This window comes from Cynocephalus volans, chromosome 9 (genome assembly GCF_027409185.1).
Source record: "Cynocephalus volans isolate mCynVol1 chromosome 9, mCynVol1.pri, whole genome shotgun sequence".
Classification (NCBI taxonomy): Eukaryota; Metazoa; Chordata; class Mammalia; order Dermoptera; family Cynocephalidae; genus Cynocephalus; species Cynocephalus volans.
Genome location: NC_084468.1, coordinates 59,208,127 through 59,234,674, shown reverse-complemented (window position 1 = coordinate 59,234,674; position 26,548 = coordinate 59,208,127). Strand labels below are relative to the sequence as shown.

Below are 26,548 nucleotides of genomic sequence, written 5' to 3'. Positions count from 1 at the left end.
TTTCCCCCCGGCATGGACCGAGTCTAGCACCTGCCTGCAGCCTGCTCTCCGGCAAGTTCAAGTGGACATGGGAACTCTCTTACTACACTATACCCAACCAGAAATTGGTTAGGCGTTTTTCCAAGCTGGTGGCCGCAGAGATGGTATCTGCCTCCCAGTTACAGGAAGTTTACCAGGGGCCGGAGTCCAGGGTGTGGTGGAGTGACAGTCATCCTGCCCGTACTTCCTTGCCCTCCCAACACTGGCCGGGGACACCCCACGCCACCAGCCCCGCCAGAGAACCACAGAGGGAGTGGGAGGGGAGGCCGGCCCACAGGCCCTGGGAAGCCCCGTGCTGGGGCAAGCAAGTGGGAAGGCTCAGTGAGGAGCTGAGCCGAGCCTGGCTGGAGCTGCCAGCACCTGGGAAAATGGAGGCAGCCCCGTGGCGGTGAGTGACCCGGTGATGCAGGCGGAAGCCAGGTGGGCGTCAGCCCCCCGAGCAGGGCTGGGCCAGGGGTCACTCACAGGGCTGTGCCAGGTCAGGCGCTCACTCTCTGCCTCTGGTTTGTCGCCTTCCCCGTTCTCGGCCGCTGCCGCCTCGGGCTGTTCAGTCGCGGCGTGGCTCGGGCACTCCCAGAAATCTTCTTTTTTTTTTGTCTTTTTCATGACCGGCACTCAGCCAGTGAGTGCACCGGCCATTCCTATATAGGATCCGAACCCGCGGCGGAACCGTTACCGCGCTCCCAGCTCCGCACTCTCCCGAGTGCGCCACGGGCTTGGCCCCCAGGAATCTTCTTTAATGCCAGCCTGAAACCTTGAATCCTGAATAGGGCAGCTGGCCGCCTTCAGCGTGGCCCCGGACTCCAGTATCCTGTCTGCATCTGCAGCAGCCCTGGCGCCGTGTTCCCTGTTTAGAGACTCGCTTTTGCAGCTAAGAAACAGTTCTTTTCCTGCTCCACACTTCAAAGCTGTTGCCTGTTATTGCAGCAGCCTCTCCTGCCAGGGGCAAAGTGGCGGTCAGCCCCCATGACCGGCCAGCAGCAGCGGTCCTCCCTTAAGAGATGGCGAGAGGAAGGTCCACAAGTTTCCCGGCTGCCTGAGGTCCAGTGGCCGCCTTTTCCACCTCAGCTACTCCACGCCAACCGCCGTAGCCACCGCCATCTTGAAAGCCCCGGTAATTCTGATCCACATATGTTAACACTGAATCCTAAAAATATGTGTAATCAATTATGATTCAATTAAAAAAGCAAAAGAACAAATTAGCAGAAATAGCAAGGAATTAAAAAATAGGTAGAATAATTATAATCAGTAAAGTAAAAAATCTACTCTCTTAAACCTTAAAAATAAAAAAATTTTTAAAAAACCACTTATTCAGCTTTCTACTGAATTCTTCAGCTTCTGTATAACACTCCCTAAAGTATAAAACATCCTAAGAAACTTTCCTATATGGACAGCCATAATGAAAACATTCACATAGGACTCAGTGAAATTTCATCTCAAAGTTATCAGAAATGCAATATTGGCAGTTACCCTTGTCCAACAAGAGAATGGTACAAAATTGAGAGTCATAATCTGATTCTCAAAAATCTGTGGGGTAAACTCCAGGAAAAGTAAATCATATAAGAATTATAATCCCATGGTTAATATAGCTCACATTTCAATTTATTACTGGCATCAGGCAAGAAGGAAATTTTCTTACTTTTATGACAAACATTATACTCTCTTTCCCAGTAATAGGTTAAACTTCCTCAAATATGAAAACTCAGCATACTGAATATATTTGAGACAACCTATGTCTGACAAAAAATACATCTCCCATTGATTTGACGATTATTTATGTGTGTCATTTTGTTTGTTTTAATAACAATCTATTAATTATCAAGGTATCTTACAAAACAGTTTGATAATTGTATAGAAAGAGTAATCATGTCAAGAGATTTCTGATTTTGCCTCCCCAATTAGTTATTGATAAATAGTTCATTACTATCACTTGTAGAGTTTTATGTGAAAATTGAAGTTCTGAAAATGTATTCCTTTCATTTTTCTCTAATTTTAAAAAAACTGTCTTTTGATAACTAGATTGTATGGAAATCAGAGTCTCTTACCTAATGCTCCACTGTAAAACTGATCCCAAAAATGAAAGTCAAATTGCTGGAGCCAGAAATTTAAAAAAAAACAAAAGTCGAGCATTACATTTTTCACTCTTCCCATGAAGGTCATTCTGTCTTCTATTTCCCCCAAGGCAACAGGCACATAGGGAGGTGGAGTTGGAAGTTGCCCACAGTATTTCTCTATAGTGTTGCCAATAGAGATCCTTAGTGTGTACACAAAAGGGACTGCAAGAAATTCAGCCACCAGTTCTCCACCAACAAACATAGGGTCTATAAGCATTACATCATAGTTGCTTTCCTGGAGCTTCCTCATCAGTGACTGATTGTAGACAATATTCTCACAGAGAATTCTATTAATTTCAGTTATTCAAAGAAAGAATTCTTCAAGTTTTATTGCTGATTCCCAGGGTGATAATGTTGGCATGACAATAACAGCTACTTCTAAAAATTCATTCAATACATTCAAAATGCTGTTTTTATCGTATGTGACAGAGACCACCTCGAAGTTCAGTGCAGGAGGTTTGCTGTGGTCAATGAGGAAAGTGGGTGAAGGAGTCAACACTGTCACCTCATGGCCTCTGTCTGTGAGTTCCTTGAGAATGTTCTCAACATTAAACCAGTGGCTCATGTCAGAGGGCCACACCAGGACCTTCCCACAGAGTCCACAGCCAGCACAGCAGAGCTGCAGCAGCAGGAGTGCAGAAGCCCACTTCTCAGACACCATGACAGCAGCTCCCTCACATATGCTTGGCGGAGGTAGAGTGCGTGCTGGGCACAGAGTTGGAGTGGCAATTTAGACACAGAAGTTAAATATTAATTTCCAGTGATAGGAATTGACCTTTATGTGCAGAGAACTTTGTCACTGTTGTTGGCTGGGCACAGTGCTATATAAAATTTGTTCAAAAGGAGATAAGAACTATTTAAATATTTGGGAGGAATTCATTCCAGTATTCTAAGAACTCTTTTAAATATATTAAAATACAGAAAATTTTATATTTTTATATTGATAATTCTTAAATATAATAGAAGAACTTATTTAAGAAAGTCCAGTAAATAGTATGGTATATCTTGTGGAACATGAAGATTGATCATTTGTGGAAACATAAAGATGTAGGTCTTGCCTAAGGCTGGTTACATACTCGTATGTTGATAAGACACGTTTGTCATATAATAAAAGGCAGAATATACTATTAACAGAAGTTACACTACTTCAGGACCCTAGAAGAAGATGCTGTCACTCCTATGTGAAAGGAATTAGAAAAAGCTTCTGTAATGGAGCAGGCATTTCAGTTGAGCAGGCATTTCAATTCGGCAGAGGTTGTCTACTCAAGATGAGTGGAAAAACTTAAGATAAAATATCATCATGCGAAAATTATAGCACACAGTTATAGTTAGTTTGCTATGTATGGAGTTCAGGGTGACACAGGAACAGAGTAGAAAAGTAAAATATTGGTTAAAACAGGAGACTTTCGAGGACCTTGAATGCTCTGCTATTGGGTCAATTTTAATCTCCAAAAAAGATGCTCACTCAGGTTCTCAAATCAAGTTCAGGAGAAGATCATATGTGTCCTTTAATAAAACTACTCAGGCATCTAAATGGGCTTTAATTTGTAGAGAACAGAGAACATAAATAGTGAGATAAGTTAAATTTATATTGGGAAAATTCGATGAATATGACAAGGAGAATACAATGTTGGCTTATAGATAAAAAGCATACAATGAGAGTTCATATGACTGATGAGAAGTGAGAGGTGACCAGCAGTTAAAAAAAAGGAAATCTCAGTTTGTACTTTGAGGGGCCAGAGTATGATAATGACTCTAGCAAAGACATAAAACACAAAAGTAGAAGTGGCTATGATGAAATTTTTGGACCTGCAGTGTGTGGATTAATAATTGGATGTGTCTGTGAAGGTATCTATTGGGAGTGTGAATATGTCAATCTCAGAAGAGAGGTAAAATTTAGAAATAATAGATTCTGTGTCCATGCATCCATCCATATTTCAATGCAATTCCAATTTCTCTTGGAATCCATTGGTATGTTATTTCATACCTTCATACCCTGTGCACTTGGTATATGCCAGTTTCTATACTACGCACAGGGTATAAAGAGACAACTGTGATGTAGTTCCAATTTCAAATGAGTTCGCAGATTATTGCAGAAGTTAAATCTGTTAACCAACATTTATTCTACAAACATAAGAAAGATGGGTCTTGGAAGGGAGGAATTAACTGAGGAGGGGCAAAGCCCATGAAGGAGGTTGCTTGGTGGAGAAAAGAAACAACAACATAATGCTTTAGCTAAGTCTTTAAGAATGGGTATTTCAGCAGGTTGAAAAGTCACATTTAAAACAAAAAGAGAATATTGATGTGTATGTGTTCTATGAAGTGTGACATAAACTACATTAAGGGTTACATTTAATCACAACATTTTGAGAAAAAAGACCAATTATGGACATTTCAAACTCTTTGTCCTTGAGACTATTTCTGTTTTTCTAAAAAGAAGATCCACAGTAGGTTTGTTTGGAAGATGCAAAGGTAAAGCTGGCATGAAAGAATGCTGCATAATTGATTTTGCATAATTTCTGGTGGTACCTGGTAGATAGCAGGGCCAAAACAAACAAACAAACAAACAAACAAACAAACAAACAAACAAACAGGGCCGTAAAAGTACTCTAAGAAAATAGAGGTAATTTGTTATAAGCTTAGAGGATAAAATTTCTTTTATACAGAATAAATAACTTAAAAGTGATAAGAAAAGGAAAAACAATTAATAAATTTGTCTACACACATAAGGTAGATAAGTGAGGTGATAAGTTTCACTATATGCTATAGAACACTTTAAAGAAAGACAGAGAGCTAAGCTACATAACATAGCTCAGAAATTGGTCTTGAAATATATGTTTATTTAGGGAAATATTGCTAAATTATTTTATTATCTGAGAAAATGAAGAGTTTGTTCAGATTATGTAGTAGAATTTATTTTCATAAATTAAAAAGCATAGGCATATTTTCACTTATGGTAAACTGAAACAATTAAAATCCTTGATAAAGCATAAAATTACTTTTTCAAAACTCATTTTTCTTTAGCATGAAAATAAAAATCAGCAGACTACCAAAGCAAAGCAAAAACAGGAATTCTGAAGTACAATCTTTTACTAGAATTTGAGCTGTTCCTTTGAAGGATACAAAGAGGTGGGAAAGCAGGAAAGCCTAAATGCTAGCCCAAATCCCCCCACCATACACATACACACTCCACATGCACATTTACATTATCCCGGAATCCCAAGATCCACCCTCCCTCCTGCAAATGAATTCTATAACACAGACATTTACAGCAAAGACTGCCTGTCTTCACTTGGAACAGTGTGGATGAAAAATATGTTTCCTGAGAATAATTAGAACAGTCATCCCTCATGTGTAGGTCCAATTCAAATAGAAGCTAGAAAAGCCTCTTTGTAAAGACTTTGTCCCTAGTTTTAAAATATTTCCACACATGAAATTCTAAGGTTATAAGTAACTCTTAATGACTACAGGTCAAATTTCAAGGTAAATCAGAACCTCTTGATACCAGAAGATGATTTCATGTCTGAGAACTAGCAAAAGCAACAGAGACTAGAAACATTAACATGATGATTTCAAATATTAGCATTACTTGAAATGAAATATAAAATGATTTAGTGTGCTATGTTTAAAGGTATATTAGTGAAACATGAAAATATGAACAAAGAGCAAGAGATTAAAAAGACTAATAAAAATTTCATAAGAACCAAATACGATTCTAGAAATAAAAAATTCAGCAAATGAAGTTCAAAAATCAGTGGATAGGTTAAAGAGTAGTTAGACACAGCTATAGAAAGAAAAGCAACCCAGAAGAAAAATCTGAAGTTCTTATTTAGAATTAAATTCTCAGAAAATAACTCTGGAAAGGAAGTATGATGAATGTTTAAGAGACATGTAGAGTAAACTAACATGTCTTTGAGTCTAGTTCTTCTTTTTGCCTACTTGGTGCCTCCTAGCTCAACTCTTCTTCCCCACATACAAGCTTGCTCCTTTTTCATGCAACCAGACTGCACAGCTAAGCCCTATGGTTATGTTCTTTCACCCAAACCTCCCAATTAATAAATAAGAAAATGATATATAAAACTCAAGATGTGTATGTTCGGTGTGTTTATTACTCTTGGGTTCTAGGCCTTCTTATTGGACAATGTTAGGAAATATATTTGTGTATACTGACAAACATATTTATTCTCTATTTCTAAATCCTTTCTTCAACACTGAGAAAACTGTGTCACACTCCATGTTTACTTACTTCATTAATTTTAGTAAACACACGAAATAGTTTCAGAATAATATGCCCATAGACCTGTAAAACACAAATTTACTAACCAGAGCATATTATTTGTCTTCTAAATTTGTCTCTCAACAGCATTAAGACAGTGGTTGAAGACACATTTGTCCAAAGATATTAGTAGACCCGTATAATTTTAAACACATATTCTAGCAAAATTTAAAACATTAAACCTTTCTTTTATTCATAGGCTACAAAAGGAATGAAGGAAGGAAGGAAGGAAAAAGAAAGACTCTTAAGGCCAATACAACGTTATCAGAAATGGCTAAAGGAGAAACAAATTCAAGGTCCATAATCACTCATGAGTACAAAAGTAAGTATTTCTAAAAAAATATGAGCAAAAAGGAATCAATGATGAACAAGAAAACTTAAAATAGTACCAAATTGAAATTAACTCAAGGGTGTAAGGAAGGCTTAATAAGAAATTTATAAATGGCATATATAATATTAGCAGGTTAAAAGAAAAAGGAGAGAAAAGACACTAAAATTTTATTAATGGATAAAAAAGCGTTTGGAAAAACTAACCTGCAATTTTTTAAAACCACCTTTTTGAGGTATGACGAGCTTACAAAATGCTACACATATTTAATGTTTACAACTTGATGAGCTTGAAGGTAACTATTCACCCATGAAACCATCACCACAATCTGTGCCATAAATCTATCCATCACCTCTTTTCTCCTGCCCTATTATTACTGTTATTTTTATTATTTGTGTAAGTGATGAGAACACTTCACATAAGATCTACTCTTTCAGCAAATTTTTAAGTGCACAGTACAGGATTGTTAACTACAGGCACTATTCTGTCTGGTAGACATCTGGGATTTCTCAAACTTTTATAATTGAAACTTTGTGCCCTTTGACTAATCTCTCCCTGTTTTCCCTTTTCCTCAGCTCCTGGCAAACACCATTCCTCTCTCTGCTTCCATGAGTTTGACTATTTTAGATTTATTATATAAGTGGTATCATGCAGCATTTCTCCTTTTGTGCCTGGCTTATTTCACTTTGCATAATGTCCTCCAGGTTCATTCATGTTGTTGCAATCCAGGATTTCCTTTTTTTTAAGTCTGAATAATATTCCATTTAAGTATATACCACACATCTTTACACATTCACCCATGGATGGACATTTAAGTTACTCTCATGTCTTGCCTATTGTGACTAATGATGCAATGAACATGATTGTAAACCTATCTTTTCAAGACCTCACTTTCAAATTCTTTGGATACATACCCAGAAGAGGGATTGCTGGCTAAAAAGGTAGTTTTATTTTTAATTTTCTGAGGAACCTACATAGGGTTTTCCATAGTGGCTGCACCAATTAACAACCACCCCAACAATGTATAAGTGTCCCTTTTACTCTACATCCTTTGCACATTATCTTTGCTTTTTTGATAGTAGCAACCCTAACAGATATGAGGTGAGAGCTCTTTGTGGTTTTGATTTTCATTTCCCTGATGATTAGTTGAGCACCTTCTCATGTACCTTTGGCCATTTGTATGTTTTCTTTGGGGAAATGTCTAGTTATTGCCTTGGCCCATTTTTGTAATTGTGTTGTCATTGTTGTTATCATTATTATTATATTATTTAGTTGTAGGAGTTGCTTTTATTTTGGTACATTAACCCATTGTCAGATATATGGTTGGCAATATTTTTCCCATTCCATAGGTTGCCTTTTCATTTTGTTGATTGTTTCCTTTGCTATGCAGACGTTTTTAGTTTGACATAATCCCACTTGTCTATTTTTACTTTTGGTGCATGTGCTTTTGGTATCTTATCTAAGAAGTAATTGCTAAGGCCAATGTCAAGAAGCATTTTTCCTATGTTTCTTTTTACGTTTTTCATGGTTTTAGGTCTTAGGTTTCAGTTTTAATCTGTTTTAAGATGTTAAAATGTTTACACGATCCAAAATGATCTAAAATTCAACGAATCCATGTCGAAATCCCAATGGCACCTCCATACTGTTCTCCATAATGGGTGTACTAATTTACAGTCCCATCAACAGTGCAGGAGGGTTCCTCTTTCTCCACATCTTGTCTATATACACAACGGAATACTACTCAGCCATACAAAAGAATGAAATTCTACCATTTGCGACAACATGCATGAGCCTTGAAAAAATTATACTAAGTGAAACAACCCAGGTACAGAAGGGAAATACCACATGTTCTCACTCATAACTGGGAGCCGAATCCATAAAAAAAACAAATGGACAATAAAGAGAGACAGAGAGAAAGAAAGAAACAAACGATCACAGAAATATGCTGAACTTTTAGAAAACTAGAGGTGGAAAAGGGGAGGGGAGAGGGAATGGGAGGGGGGCTGCTGGGAAATAATAGAAAAATGGCCAGCACCCCTCAGATGTTCAGAATCTTACCAAGGATCTGGTGTGGGCGGGGCCAGCAGGAATGTTGAGCTTCCACCTTTCCCTTCTGACCCCTTCTACTCTGGGCTGCAGCCACTGCTGGAGGTGTTTTGGGTTATGGATTCCAGTAAAACGGACTAAGGGCTCTGATGCAAGAAGCTTTAAGAGACTCTCCGGGAAGCCACTAGGGTGGCTGCTCCTAGCGCTGAATAAAGCCTGTTGATTCTTCACCCACAGCTCCCAGAACCTTTTCCTATGGCCTAGCTTGTGGACCTGCGTGTGGAGGGTTTGTGACCCACTCCGTACAACAGCCTCAAGGAGTCTGTGAGCCCTAGCCCTAGCTCTACATATATATTTTGTTTTACTAAATTTTCCGTAGTATTTTACTTATTATTCTATGAATGTCTAATTACAAAATTAATATTTTAATGGTACATATACTAACATATTAATTTTGGAATACTATATACTATATGTACCACTAAAATGATAATTTTGGAATCAGACATTCAGAGAATAATAAGTAAAACATTATGGAAAATTTAGTAAAACAAAATGTATATTATGATTTCAATAGAAATTTATGTAAAATATTTTTCCCTTAATACTAAATATACAAGTATACTAAAAATTCCAAAATACAGCATGAAAATTATTTTATTTGAATTTATTTCTTAGATTTAAATGTGAACGTATGTAGATATTGAAGATTGTATGTTAAAATTATTATAGCTCGAATCCAGCCTAATGAGTTAGAACTTTCAAGAGACTGTATTCTTGTAAACATCTGTTTTTCTCTTTGTTTGAAAGAGAATTTACGAACAGCAGTAGCTCCATCTGCAGTTGGCCACAGTATATATTTTTTTCTACTGATATTCGTGAGGCGGGTTCAGTGGACCACATGGAGCAGGGCCCTTAGGCAATTTTCCTCTCTTCAGATATGCAGCAGGTCATCTTCACTCCCTGTGAGTTTCAATTTCCACTTCTTCCTTGTTATAGTCTTATCCTGACTATGCCAAAGTATCCTTTGTCATTTCTCCTGCACTGCAAGGCATGGTTTTCTTGAACTGTTACTGTGCCCTCTCCTACTTGTGAATACCTTATTAGAGTTTTGCAGATTTTATGATATTTACAGGTTCTACTCTTAGCTCCTACAAATCAGTATGAATATTGATGCTCTTCAAAGTAGAAAAGAGTTATAAACAGGAAATTATGAAATAAGCTTCTTAAGAAAACCCCAGAGAAATGCAAATTAAAATGAGACATATTTTCAACAAACTAGTCACAAAACTAAAACCATTGATTATAGGCAAGTTGTGAAGGACACATACAAATTATACATCTCAAATAGTTTATTTTATTAGTGACATAGCATTAAATCCTGAAGACAAAACCACCAGTGCCATCCTATAGCTGGAGAAATTCCTTGTGAACTGATTCTTCCACAGACATGCACACACACAATTGCATTATATATCAATTACGTATATATTATATATGCATATACACATGCAAAAATTATTACACTGTGGTATTTATTAAAGAATACATGACTAAGTGGTGGAGATGCCTCAATTCTCTCATACAGAGAACATTGGCATAACTTTCTTTACTGTTCCCTTTTGTAAACACACTACTTTCTTATTCTGAAAAAGTAAATTAGTGTTACCTGTCTGAACACCAAATTATTTTCTTTTGACTTTCTATTGACTTCTTTTTCTAAAAGCAGAGAGCTAGGGCTTGAGTTATTCATAGAACCACAGAGATCACTATCATGTTTTTAGCGAAGTTATATAGGTGAACTTTGTAGGTCAATAAATCTACATTCACATATTGCACAAAATGACGTTTGTCAATAAGAGAGTTCCTAAGTTTTTCCCAGCTCTCATCACTCATAAAAATGGAGTTAATGATAATATTTTGATGATATATTGTGAAAATTAGTAATAATCTAAATGCTTAGAAAAATGCATCAGTGGAGAGTTGAAGTCATCATAGATTTTAATACCAAACTGAAGATTACACAACAAGAAAGTAGGCTGTCCGCAAATTGACAGTCTAGACACTGATACTGAGAAATAGGTTAAGGACTTTTCTATGTTCCAAAATATAACAGAATTAATAAAACTATTTTGAAAAATGATATGATGGTTAAATCAACAAAAATTTACAGACAAGAAAAATATAAAGCTTAGTACAGAAAAAAGAAATTGAGTGGAAGTTAAAGGTTGATACGTATTTAACTGGCTGAATTTGGAAGGATCATTAGTAAATATCTAGAAAAATGCAAAAAAAGTTGAGTTTGGAGGGTTCAGTAAAATATTTTTTTGAATGAAAAATTTTGTCTCTATGCGTGTCCCAGATTGTCCTGAGTGAAGCAAAATTGGAGAGGCTATATGGCATTGTAGAAAAAGAAGTGTTTGGGCTGAGCCCGTGGTGCACTCGGGAGAGTGCGGCGCTGGGAGTGCGGCGACGTTCCCGCCGCGGTCCTATATAGGAATAGCTGGTGCACTCACTGGCTGAGTGCCGGTCACGAAAAAGACAAAAAAAAAAAAAAAAAAAGGAAGTGTTTGTTGCGTCAAAAAGTTATAAAGTATTTTAAAGGAATATACAGGAAATAAGGAGAAATTTATTTAGTATTCTGTGAATAAGAATAATTTCATGTGTTTTGTAGGGTAGTTTAAAAGAATTAATTGATTATGGCAATATATGTTGAACACACATATCATGGCACCAAGCAGTTAGAAGATGCTCAGGATATGGTGTGAGGGGACTGGTTGAGAGAGCTTGAGGAAATAAGATTCCTATTTTAAAACCGTGAATGTGTTATAAGGCATAAGTAAAAGCTTCCTAGGAAAAGCAGAGGATTATAAGATGAGAGGCTATAACCTCAAAATAGTCAGATTTTTGTGTATCCCAACCTGCCAAGCAAGGGGAAAGAAAGAGTGTGGATATGGACATTGATGGTTTCCACTAATCCTCTTGCTGACCATATTGAAGGTTTCAGATACTGAGGACCTGGAAATGAAAATAAGTGTAACCACTGCCCCAGGACATTTGGGGATGGGGTTGAAGAGAATTGACATGCTACTAGACTCCACTGGGGCTGGGATAACAGATGGGAAAAACAGATGATTGGTTAAATTCAATTTCTAATTCAAGACAAGTATACCATTATGCACTATTTTTAATTAGCACTTTTATAGGTAAAAGAGACAAAATATCAGGAAACAGACTCTAAAATAATATTATTAATGAGAAAACATGTGAGTTGCACTATTAATATAAATCCAAAATATACCACATTATAGTCATTGGTTTTCCTTTATTCCTAAAAATTTTCACCTATCTGATTTATATTTTTGTCCTTGTTTTCATAAGAGATTTAAGAAATGGACCATATATACCTTGTTGCTTATTTGAATGAATATTTGATCTGTAAATTCAAAGACAATCACATTTAGAGCAAATTTCTGATACAAATATAAACAAATTACAAAATGATTTGAGTTGCTATCATAAGGGAAGCATAACTTGTAATTTTACAAAACTCAAAATTAATTTTTCATGTTACTGAGGTGCCTGCATTTAAAGGTCTAGTAAAATTTTGTCCCAAACTGGGGAAATTATTTTCTAATTTATAAATAGGATCATTCTAATGTTGCACTATTAAACTTTAATACATGGATCAAACTATTTCAATAGCTTTTAGTAAGTCGTGAGGGGGGGTTTATACAAGTGAAGGTGGCAAATTCTGTAATTTTTTTTTTCCTTTTAGCACGGAGAACTGATTGTTACAGACTTATAGCACACCACTGGATACTGAAGGGTAGAAAAGAGAGTATCTATAGGAAGTGAAAGCAAAGTAGAGTAACAGGATTTATCAAATTGAGTAATTCAATGCTACAAGTCCTTTCATCAGTTTTCCATTACTGCACGAAAAACTACCCAAATCCTTATTGTTTTAAAACAACTTCCTATTTAACTCATGATTCCACTCACGATTCTCTTTCAGGCTAGGCAGAGCTCTCTGCACTGGTCTTGCTCATATTCATGAGAATATTTGTCAGCAGGAGGCTATGCTTTTCCTAGAGGCCACTTGCATGTTTTGCTGTTGCCTAGCTCATATCTTTATGGTTTATATCATGGGGCTATGTGTCTCTCACCATCCAGTATATATCTTTAATCACCAACATAGGTTTCCAGAGTTAAAAGAGGTTACATGTATTACATTCACTAAAGTCGCATTGCCCAAATCAAAATAAATAGCAAAGCCAGAGTAAGTGTGTGGAATGTCTACATATAGACATAGATACAGGGAAAGCAGAAAAATCCACAGTAATAAACAACTACAAAAATAACCATGTAAAGAGAGTAGATATAAAGAAAACACATAAATAAAGCTATTACACAAAATTCTAAGAAAATATATTTGACAACTTAAAGATGAATAACATTTTATGATTGATCCATCTTCTATCTATCTACTCTATATAAAATTAACCAAAATTAACACAAGTAGAAAGAGAAAGTTTCTAAGTTTTAGGAAGAATAAAAATTGTGAAAGACTTTCCTGCAATGAATTCTACAGCCCAAAATATTTTGTAGAAAATTATACCAAACCTGAAAAGATCAGGTAATAACAAAGCTTTTAAAGTGTTACAAGTGTGAAAAAAGAAGAAAAACTTTAACATTCTTTTCATAAAATGTCTATGGTATGGCTTTAGAAACCTTAAAAGATTGCACAAAAATGGAATATGATTTATTTTTTTTTCTATCCACTCCTTCATATATTTAGCAAAATATTAGCAATGTACAAAAACATGATTATAAAATCACCTCATGAATGATTCAATAATAGGAAATTTATTCATATAATTCATCTGTTAAAGCTAATTAGAAAATCATGTAATTATTGACATAGGTGGAAAAAAGACCAGTTGATAGAATTTGATGCTTAATTTTGATTTATAGCAAAAGTACTATATAATTAGGAATTCATTGTTGTTTTCTTAACATGGGTCATAAATGAGCAAGTAAATTTATGAATATTTTGGAATAATTTTAGCTAAATTTAAAATAAGAGACGAAGGCAACTATCTTCACTATTATTAAATATGTCTTCAGAATGATAAGAAATAAAATTAGACAAGAGAAGGTGACCAGTGACATAAGAATTAGAAAGGGCATTATAATCTATCTCTAACAGCAGTTCATATGAATGTGGGCCTGAAAAAATACTGCATAGCACAAGAGAATATAGACAAATGGCAGAATAAGAAATTAAATTTGAGTGATATTTAGGATGCATGAGGATACTTTTGAAAGTTCATGGAAAAGTGGAATTGAAACATAACATGAATCTTTTCATGAACTCTTCAAAGTCCTCTCATATGTATACAATGACCAAAAGAAGAGAAAATGAAGATATAACCCGTATATAATGTTAACAGCTAAAAAAATTAAATCAGCAGGCAAAAATATAACAACAAATAGGCAAAACCCATATGAGACACTGGTTAGCACCCTAGAAGACATACAAAAAAAATGTTTTAAGTAAAAAGAAATAATATATTCTTGAAATGGGGACTTAATGAAAATATCAGCTTAAGTTAATATTCTGATTTACTTGTGTCTCAATAAAAATAGCAATTGCTATTTTCTTCCTCAGGAACTAGTTAAGATTATTTTTAACTTTCTATGCAATGTAAACAAGCAGAAGTGGCCAAGAACATTCAAGACTTCTATGCCCTTCCCTGAGGATGTAGTCCTGTACGAGGTCAGGCAAAGTCCACAAACTCAAGAACACATACCCACGGTAACAACACAGACAGTATTTGCCCCAAAATATTCACTTACAAAAAAATTGTGCCAAGTTAAAAGGGCGCCACAGCAGTATCCTCAGGCAGGTTGGATGAGAGAACACTCAGAGAGTGGACACAGCAGATCACAAAGCAGAGAGTGGGAAGGAGTTGGGCAGACTTGGGGATGAGAGAAATGAACCAAAGGGTCCAGGAAAAGGGGATAGAAATCGATTCCCAATCCAGAGGTGCAGTAAATCTAAGCCAGTTTCATACACGGAAAAGTTAAAGCACTTGCTTCATCAGGAACCATCAGGATACAGTGTGAGGGTAGATTTATCACAGAACATCTATGCAGAACTTGGGAGGAACAGGAAAGGGGGGAGGATATAACTTCTATGAATGAGCTGTAAGAAGCAGGGTGAAAGCAGGAAACCATCAACCAACTGGGCTACACATCAGGATTGGGTTGCATTCTCTCTGTACAAAAATATTTAAAAGTAAGGCTTTCTTTTTGTTTTATCTCTCCATATATCGTATTCATCTATTTAGACATTAAATGTTTCTCTTGCTGTTCTTCAACTTTTCCAGTTTTTTTCTGGTCCATTTATTCCCTCACATAGCTACAGTTAATGAAATATATACTGGCAATTATTCTTAATGATAAATCTCCTTTATTTAGAGAAAATCATATAAAACATAGTTTCTTTTTCTGTTCCAAATTCAGTTTGTAGTCATTAGTGCATTTTATATTATAAATATAATTGAATATATTTGCAAACAAATATTGAGTGAGTTTTCCTCAAATTCTTCTTGACATTATACCTTTGTATGATAGAAAAGGATAAAGATTTATCCTTTTGGTTGTTTAGAGATATTTATTAAAATAAAGTGCTTAAATGATTTAAGATGCTCTATTTTGGAGAGTGGAATTTCTAAAAGCAGATGAAATTTTTCTGCAGCTCAGATGCTGGTAATTCTCCTACTTTAATAAAGCCTTTGTTAAAACATAGATTGCTGCAAATGTTACAGCAAAGATTTAGTATGCTCAAAAGCTATTTAATTATTATATGTTACTTAATGACTAGCTACCAAAAACATGACCATATTGGGTAATGTTGCATAAACAATATTTAATGTATGTTTACCACTTAGAGTTGACATAGTATATTCATGCATATACTATCATTTAACTCTAAGAAGAACATTAGCGGGATATTAGGATTCCCATTTCTTTCTTTTTATTTTTTGGCTGGCTGGAACAGATATCAAACCCTGAACCCTGGTGTTATTAGCACTATACTTGAACCAACTGAGCTAACTGGCCACCCCCTGGAATTTCCAATTCAAAGAGAAGAAAACTCGTCTTCTTCAAGTATGTTGCTAATCTTGGCCCAAGATGACAGAGTTAGCAAGTGGAATTTAAACAAGGTTTTCAGAATGTCTCATATCTTTTCCAAAACCATCCACTTTCTTTGCTTTCCAACTCTGAGACTAAGTAGCATTCAACTTGAAGAAGCCCAATATTTTCATTTATTAAGTTAGTTATTATTCACCTATCTGTTTTTATGCATGTCTGGGTATGTGTACAAAAAAGGCATAAAAAATGTACACTGATGTGAACTAGTAATGAAAGACAACCTGTCTGGAAAACAGTCATGTATATGTCATCTTAGGCAATGTTTTGAGCCATGTCAAGTCTGACATTAAGAATACTTAAAAAGGAGGAAAACAGAGTGAAAGAAGTAGAGGAAAAAATGTTTGAAGATATCAATCAACTTGTTTCGTACTTCACAATTTGTTGTGTGGCATTTGATTTCAATCAGAATCGACCGATTCCATTGATGAAGAAAATGAGGCTTGGCTAAGTCCATAGTGAGGGTCAGGGTCAGAGTTATTGAGATGATAAGCAAGAACCCAATGCCTCTTATGGGCAAATATTGATGAGCAGAAGAATAAGGACTCGAGCTCAGACACAAGTTACTTAATTCATCCTTTTTATAGTGTTCTGCTGATAAAGAAATGGATAAAGTGGATGAATGGGGAAAGATGGAAAAAGATTCTCATGTAATGGTATAAGAGGAATTATGCAAATAGATACCAAATTGTTTGTCATCTAATGATGTATTTCAAACATGGACAATTTCCACAGACTTGCTTTTCAAGGAGTTACCTGAAGTAAGTTTATTTTTTCTTGACTTTTTCTTCTTTTGTATGTTTGTGGCTCCTTTCTATTTATAAGGTAATTTCATATTTAGTTGAAAAATACTGTAATTAGAAGATCAATAAGTATGACTTGCCAAGAACAAATAAAATGCATAGAATAAAATACAAATTAAATGATGGTAGTTATTAAGTCAAATGAATTTGGAAAGGCAGGACCTTGTGTGGGGCACAATCCCACCCATCTCTCATATTGTCATCAAATTTTGTAAATCTCAGTTCTACAATAATCAGAGGAACCAGTATTTTAGAAGAAAGGGTAAGAATTGAGAAAGAATTGAAGCAGTGCTTCTTCAGTATTTTCATAGTTATCCCACTATCAAGTGTAACCCAAATACTGTAATATTCAGAAATAATTCCTGTAGTAGTAACCACAGAACATATTACACTTAGACTTCATGTAGTATAGAAATAATACTACAGTAAATTTGGCCACCAAGAATTTGAATAAACATATTTAACTTACTGTAAATATAATGAATTCATGATATCCAAGTGGCTTTTTTTCTCTATCATGTGATGACCAAAGGATATTAAAATGATTATAAGGTCTAGTAAAAAGCAATAATACATATTATGTACTTTATGAATAGAACTTTTTCATATTATTAAATGTATGAAATTTCATCCTCAGACAAAATTGTCACGAACATGAAATTTTGACATATTTGCTATACTTGATCAATTTTACAAAGAAAATAAAGTTTATTGAGAAAAATATGCTATATTTTTGTTTCCAATAAAAATTAAAAATGAGGGGGAAGTGGGCACACATTTGTTAAAGGGTTCAAAGTTTCAAGAAGACAGGATAAATAAGTTATAGAAATTTATTGCACAGACTGGTGGCTACAGTTAGTAATTCATTATATACATGGAAATTGCTAAGAAAATAGATATTAAATGTATTATCATGAAAAATGCTAACTGTATGAGGTGATGGATATGATAATTACTTTACAATTATACGTATATCAAAATATCATGCCGTACACTGTAAATATATGAAATTATTATTTCTTAATTGTATCTTAATAAAACTGATGGAGAAAAAAATATTCCCTTACCAAAAATAAAAAATAAAAAAGCTTTAAAAATGAGTGTTCTGAATAAGTTCTAACTAGTGATAGAGTAGAAATGTAACTCTGAAATAAGTCTTGAACCAAACCTATCATTGTACATATGATAAATTAATATAGAATAGATTTAAATCACTTGAACAAAATCATATCAGAAGCAAGTAACCGAGTAAACTAAAATATTGAAATTTTGTAAGTGTGGAATTACAGATAGTTATTGGTAAAAATAAATAGTGCCAAATGTTTAATGTAATGAAATGTTAAATTAAAAAGGACAAAGGCTAAAGAGGACAAAAAGCACTTCTGTCCCAGTTTAGATTGATTGGGCCATATAAACTTGAATACATGTGACATATATTTAATAAAGTGAGTTTTTTCTGTATCTTCATCACCTCCAATATGTAGTTTTCATATTGTTCATACAAACTGAAATTTCACAATATTGATATAAGGGGAAGATTTAGTAGCTATGTAATGCCTAAGAATGTACTACAAATGTAATCATTCTGTTCATTTCTAGAACCGCCGACTAACTTATCTTCCACTTCTGTCCTCTTTTCTAAAATATCTAAAGGGTGATAAATATATCTAGGGGTTAATTTGCAAGAGTCAATCAAAATAAAGAAATTATCGGTCTCTGAATATGCGAAGACAATACACAATATACTTAAAGATATTTGAGCCCATTTGACAAAAATAACAAATAAATATTTAATAATCAAATTCAAAGGAATATCTGATCTTTTCATAAGTAAGAACTTGCCTTCGAAAAACTTAGAGAACTTCACAAATTTTTCAAAACTTTCAAGTTGTTGAATGAGGAAAACCAGCTTATAGAGGGAAGTACTCCAAATGAGAGGCAACAATTATTTTTTTCCTGATAAAGGAAATTATTACATGGCTGGTTTTCTAATGTTTCTTTCTCTTTCCTATCTATCACTTCTTTAACCAAAATCCTTAGAGATATAGAGTAGCTTATTTCTGGGTCCTATATATTTCTTTCCGCAGTAAATTAAATATACTTAGTTTCTTATTTTGTTCAATAGATATTTTGTAAGCTTATCAATATTACTGAATCATTCTGAGTTTCTGATGCCTCATGTATAAAAGATAGATAATGATCATTCCAGTTTTTTTGTGTGTGGATTAGCAATAATATCTGCATTATACCTAGCGAAGGTGTTGGTACCAAGCAAGTGTTTAGTAAGAGTAGCTGTTTAACAGACTAACAGTAAAGATGGTACAATAAGCAAGAACATGAGCTGCAAAATCACTGAAAAGAAAACTAAACCAGAGATTCTTGATGGATAACAAACTGAAAATGGGTGACAGAATAATCAGTCATGTTACATTTACATTTAAAATGATTAGAGGATGCATTAAAAATCTAACAAAAGAAAAATGAAGGTAAATAATGAAAAATGAAAATTAAGTGGTAGGAGTTATTTAGCCTGATAAGTGTCTGAAAAGGTCTGGGTAGTGGCCTTGTTAGAAAACGATCCCAGAGACTGATGTGTTACATGGGATTATTGGTTGGTACAAGCTCTTGAGAAAGTGAATTGTAGTGGTATCTACTGAAGCTAAACACATGCATAGTCTTTGACCAAACAATTCCACTCCCATACATACGTTCACCAAAAGACATGTACAAGAATGTTCATAGCAGTTCTTATAATAAATAGCCAGAATTGAGACAGCCTAAACATCTATCAACAGTAGGAAAGATAAATAAAATAGGATGCATTAATTCACTAGAATCTGTATAGCTATGAGAATTAATAAATAAAAACCTACATGCAACAACTGGGAACAAATATCAAAAACATGGATATTAAACAAAAGAAACAAAATACAAAAAAGTATGTAATGTGTGATTCATTTAAACAATATGGTACCAGAAGTCAAGAAAGTGATTTTCCCATGGGTTATAGGGACTGAAATAAAGAAAGAGGAGGAGCTATGGGTTGTAATAAGGTTTTGTTTCTTGATGTGGGTACTTCTTGCTAGGTGGTGGGGTTCACTTTGTGAAACTTCACTGAGATGAAAATTTATGATTTATGTTTCCCTTCAAAAGAAAGGTTACAAAAAATTTAAAAATCCCACAGTACTGACTACAGAAGTTTTCTCATTTCTTCCCACCCAGGGAAAGGGTGGCAAGCTGGGAATAGTAATTAGGATCGGGGTGGGGTACAGAGAAAACCAATAAACAAAACACAGGGCCCAGAAATGGAACCATAGTTTTAAAAAAAAATACAAATTAAATCTAGTTTAGTTAATCTAGTTTAGTTCAGACAAGCTGGATAGAGGGGGAATGTTAAGTTTGTTTGTTTGTTTGTTTCCATGGGCTGGGAAAAGGTAATGCTAGTTCTAGGAATCCATTTAAAACATTATCAGCAGGATAGCAGACCAATATGGTACTAACAGTTAAAAGCAGACTACAACACTGGCCATGTGGTGTATTGATTAGTATTGGGCTTTCTACTTTCCCGATCTGCACTACACTGGGGAGGATGGAGAAAGACTGCAAACCCAAAAGACACAGGCAAAATGGAGCCATCCAGTTCCCTTACCTTTTTAAACATTTTCACTGCAGTGTTCAAGGCCCTAATCTTTCTATAGCTGCAGCACAGGCTGGTCCTACACATGTGGGAACCACTATACGCTGTGTAGCAGGTCTCTCAGAAGTTGCGGGATAGACTAGGCTCAGTGCAATTGAAGGTGTCATGCATAACGCTTGGCATCAGCAAGATGCATTAATAGATTTACTTCTGGATATGAGTAGTAATGATTTTCTTATTTCCTGATATTCCTGTTCCATTAGAGGCTAGAAGCATATGTTAAAATAGTGATTATTTTTATTCACTTGTCCTGTAAGATTTAATATCTCACTGATATAGAAAACTGGCTTTCTGACAAGTTCAGTTAGATATGTCCTTGCTACTTACTTCTATCTCCTTTAAGAAATTTGGGGTTTTTCTTTACCACAGCTTGACATGTTATTTTTTGTCTTTTTTTCCCACACAGAAGTGAATAAGAACCATTGAAATGGAAACTCCACAGAAATGTAATGTTATTAAATCTCCTGTGTTCAAACATAATAATATAAAATACTAGGTATCTGCCTTCTTTCAGTATCAATTTACACTAACCAGGTGTTGCTAATTTTCTAAGAATGTATTTGCACACAAAAGACAAATTGGATTTTACCAATTTTTTTGACAGAATAATTGAATTTGAAATAAAATATTCAAGGTAGTTGTTTGTTGTTCAAATACATTTAGTAACATGAGAAGCATAAAGGATTTAAGTAAATAATCTATTTAATTTCTCAAAAGGTAGGATTTCTGAAACTAGAGTTTTATCCTGTAAAGATGAGAGGTTGGGAACGTTCTGTTTTACAAAGGCTTTTTTACATATTATGTAATTATTCATGCCTTCCATTGAGAAGGATAATTTAGTACATGCCAGAGACCATTTATTTTTTGTAGATAATTACTGACTATTTTCTACTTATAGAGCCTCGTGATATTGTAATCAGGGCTTTGCCATTGCAGAGTGCCTGAGTAGTTTTCAGAATTCCTGAGTAATTAAATATAAGTATAATTATTTTATAATTGACATGGCATACTTATACAAATTGTGTCATACAATTTTTCTAGAGAGTACTTTGAAATTATTAACGTCATTTTATAGAGGAGGAAACACAGTGACTTAATGAGTGTAAGTTACTTATCTGAGATCACACAGCCTGCAAAATCTGCACCCAGAACTTCATATGCTTTCCAAGATCCTTTACCATCTTACAGTTTGTAATGCCTTTATTTAAGGAATAAAGACTGTTATTTCATTCAGAACTTGCAGTAATCAATATGTAGTACATATATAAACAGTGATAATTATTACAGAGAACATTTCAAATGTCTTAAGAAACACTCATGTGAATAACATCTAAATTTAAAGCAAAAAGTGTTTCTGAGGCACATAAAATTTGAAATCCAGAAAAAAATTTTTAAAAAATACTACTATATAAAGACAATTACATTCTTTATTATATAAAAAGTATATTTTCTTTATTTTAAAAAAAGTAAAAAACACAGATTTTTATTACGAATTTTCAAATTACCATATCTTCAAAGACATAAGCCAATTTTTATTACCTTGCATGTGGCTTATTTATATGTGTGGTATTTTCAATATCTTCCCTCTAGACCAACTCTGTGAAGAATTTTTAAAGTTTAACGGATGGAAAATTGGATGAAGACATTTTCAACATCACGAAAAGAAAAATGTACATATACAAATTGTACTTGTAAAAAGTTAGATTAAGTTCAAGTTAGAGTAAGTGTATTTCTGTACCTATAACTTGCCATAGGTGATTGCCTTTTTTCTTGCTTATTCCTGAAACACTTTTCCTCCATGAATCTTATTGCATCTCACCCTCACTTCACTCAGGTCTCTGTTCAAATGTCACCCTTTCATTCGAGAACTTCCTGGCTACTCCATTTAAATTTGAAACTCCACTCTATTTATCAGAACTATCTATTCTTCTTTTTCTATATAGCATAAATCACAGTCCAACATCCTATATATTTTATGTACTTACTTTATTCATTGTCTCCTGTTATTAGAATAGGAATGGAATACAGATTTTTATCTGTTTTACTAATTGTTATATTCCTAGTACCTAGAAAAGTCGCAGGCATTGGGTTGGTGCTAAATAAATACTTGGTTTTCACAAAGAAAGCAGGAAGGAAGGAACAGAGGGAGGGAGGGAAGCCAAAATGCCTGTAAAAGGACAACATTCTGCTCTCTACTTCTGTGAGAAAGTATCATTCATAGCACCAACTGTTAATTCCAGCTATGAATGAATGCCCCTGGGTATTACTGACAGATCTGAAGGAAAAATCATTTGGGAAAGAAGAAAATAGAAAAGTAAAGGAAGACAGGCTCACAAGAGTCAGAAAGAGAACTAATAAGAACAACCAACCAGAAATAATCTTGACAATTTGCATTATTTTGTTTGATCCTCAATAGGACTCTTCAAGGCAAGGAAACTTGAGGCTTGCCAAAGGATACAGAGAAATTAAGTTGAGAGGCAGTGCTAGCCCAAGCACCCAGAGAAGCCTAAAGATAGAGAAAGAGTGAGGGTAGGGTATAAACTCAGGGTTTCTAAAGCCTAACTCAATGTTTTTAAAGTTTTCTCCAGACCGAAAAAAAAAAAAAGAAAAGAAAAAGAAAAAAGCTGGGGACGCTTCCAGCTCAGGCACCGTTCAGTGGTTTAGGATGGTGGGGCTCCTTGTCAGAACCAGCTGCCTCAGGACCATGGATGGCCTCTCTGAAGGTTAGAAATCCCAATAAGAACCTACAGGTTTTAGGGGCCCCACTTCCAGAGTAGTCCTCAAAGGTGGAAGTGAAAATATTCGAAAAAAGGAACGGGGACCTCCAGAGACCATATTCCAGTCGTGGCTATGTATGTCCCAGTCAAAGCAAACGTGGAAGCACATCTTTTCAAGTATAGCATTGCAATTCTTAAACAAAACATAACAAAGTGTAAAAAAGAAAAAAAAAACAAAAACGATGAACAAAGGATGGAAAGTAAATCATGTATCATCTCAAATATTTGCCAGGGTATTTGGGGGCAATGTTATAATTTATTCTAGTAAAGGTAGTTTCATTTTTTTGAAGATTGATTTACATATTGAAAAGCTATTTCTAAATAGACATGAGATTATTTGCATTGAGACAATAGCATACATATTCATACCACCATTTCAGTTTTTAGGAATTTATCCAAAGAGAATAACCAAGGGATTGTACAGAGATGTAGTAAGTACATTTACTACAGCTTGGCATATGCAGTGGAAACATTTTGAAGAAGAGGTATGAATAAGAATAAATAAGGTATCTGGAGTCATTAATAAGAGAAAATTGTAGAGACTTACCTAGAATTTTGCTGTAGTATGAATTCCATTCTCCCCAGTAGGACTGAAATATATAGTCTTGCAGAGGATAAGATATTGTATTTTTAACCCTTTCACCAAAGGTCATCTGGTCAGTGAGCTCTGACAAGGCTGCAGGAACATAGGAAGCTGGTGCTGGGATTTTCCCACAGTGTCTCTCCACTGTTGAGGCTGGAGAGAACCTCAACGTGTATATAAATGGAATTCCTAACTTCAGAGCAACTAGATCACCACAGATTGTTACTGGGTCTGCTACCAACACAGCAAAATCTCCTTTCTGAAGTTTTGCCATTAACTTGGAGTTGTTTAATACACCATTGCAGATTTGTATATTAATTCAAAAGAAAGTATCTAGAAGTTTTCCTAGTTCTTTGTAGAAAGTCCATAGTGTGAGAGGAGTTGGTCTATGATCTATCCACAGCATTATCATATGTGCAATTAAGGAATCTATATTGCTCTTCTTGTAGGAAACAGGTATCGTTTCAAAATTCACAGGAGAATCAAAATTGGAGTTGATGAATAGAGTTGCTGATGAAGCCAGTACTGTCACATTGTGATTTCTTTGAATCAACTCTTCTAGAATGATCTTAATATTTAACCAATGGCTACCATCTGTAGGCCAAATTAGCACATTCCCACTTAGAACAATTTCAGTCAGAGCCAAATGAACAATCAGAAGCTTGACAAACTTCTTAGGCATGGTAATATCCTCTAAGGAAATCATTCTACTGTAGACCCTTTAAGATGAAAAGAAACCTTCAAAGTTGATTTGGGTAGATTTTTTTTTCCACATAAAATAATATTTAATGTGATGCTTACACTTATTCACATGTAGATAAAAAGGAAAAAAATATAATTCTAATTCTTCCATGCATTAACATGATTATGGCAACAACAGAAATGAAATCTGGTCCTATTGTAAAGAAAAAGAAGCAGGGAAGTTATAAGCCTAGAATCTCCATGCTCTTTGATAATAACTATGATTTATAAAATCTCTTCAATATATCATTCCCAAAATAAGGTTAAAAGAAAAATAAAATTCTTTTACTATGAAAGTCACTTTGTCAAAACTTATAGCACTTTCAAGTCAGATGTCTTCATTATAAGCTATTTTCCCATGCATTGTCTTATTCAGTCCTTTTCACAATCTTGTTTGGAAGAAGTTATTTCCTCCATTTCACGAATAACAAAACCAAAGATCAGTTTCATATACAAAAGCATATGACAAAGTAATATATTTGGGACTATAGTCATAACATCTGACCCATTGCTGGACCAACATTATTACCACTTCCCTATGGCTCATATTAAAAAGAAAAATTAAAAAATAAAAATTTTAATCCTTCATTTAGAGAAAGTTTACTCAAACATTCCAAGATGTTTTAGGTAAATCACTACACATAGAGGGTAGTTTTATTCTCGGACAAAGCAAATTGATGATTGTCTCCTATCCCCTTGTTACAAGGAATTTTTCACTTTCTTCCATATAACATTTTTATACACAAATCAAGGAGACAGGACATGGAAACACAGACTATTTTACTCAAAACCATGTAGTAGATACAGTTAGGTGGACACTGGAGTTCAATGGCTCAAGATTCAAAAACTTCTTTTTGAAGATTTGTGACCCTGGGGAATTAATTAGACCCTCTCAGCCTCAGTTTTCTCAAATGTACATGAGAGGTAATGACACGGATTTGTTATAATACTTTGTGGGTTAGCAAAATATCTGCAGAACTATGTCACAAACTGCTTGATTCAGAGCAGGGGTGTAGTGATGTTGGTGGCTTAACGAATTTACCAAAAGATTGATCAGTAAATCAGTGGGCTAGCGACAGAACAACTGGCCAGACATGGACATAATGCTATCAGTTGCAATTCTTAGTGACTCTCAAATTGAACAAGAGCAACTATAAAATGATGTGATTTTAAAAATCACTGGAACCTGCTATTAAAAAGAAAAACAAGAAAAAATAAAGTGAGCTAAAGGATAGAAACCAGAAATTAAGAATGGCAATTGAGTGGTGGTCCTTCTCTTCACACTAGGTTGTCCTTGGATTGTGTAATTTCAGGGCCATGAGTAACAAAAGGACAAAGAAGACAGAGAAAGGGAAAGAGGGGAGAGAGAAGTGATGCTTTCAGAATTAATGCATTTGTGTTCTCTCAGGAGTCAGCCTCAATTTGGATATAATATCAGCACCTTTTCGTTAATTAGATTTTGAAACAAAACAGCCAGAGAAGAATGGGAAGAATCTTGATGGCCATTAAAATTGGCCTACTTAAGAGATTTTTTAATATTTATAAAGAAATCTGTTGCTGTGATGTACTTCTAAAGAAAAAGAGAGAAAGTACACCATCATATGAGATATAAACAAAACTTTCTCCACAAAATATTTAAATTTATGCAATTATTGAAGTCCATGTAAGTAAAATATAATAAAGATTACTCACTAAGGATCATTATGATAGAACTTAATTAATAGCTTATCAAAATATATCTCATAATCTCAAATGCATGTAGGCACCCCTGGATTACCTGAAATTTTTTTAAAAATGGAATTTCAAAGGGTCACTTTGCCATTATTAAATGATCTCTGTGGGGCAAGAAAATAATTATCTAATTTAATGAAGAACAATAAAGTGTGTATAATTTTATTAATTTGAAAATCCTTAAAAGAACATTTT

The 26,548-nt window shown here is 34.6% G+C and overlaps 1 protein-coding gene across 1 annotated transcript in view; it reads right to left on the bottom strand.

The window, feature by feature from the left end:
* Positions 1 to 26,548, bottom strand: part of LOC134386073 (UDP-glucuronosyltransferase 2A2-like) — a 61,910-nt gene that overhangs the window by 28,468 nt on the left and 6,894 nt on the right. The window contains 1 exon segment of the mRNA XM_063108026.1: positions 23,846 to 24,475. Within this exon segment, the coding sequence (XP_062964096.1) occupies positions 23,846 to 24,475 (630 nt within the window).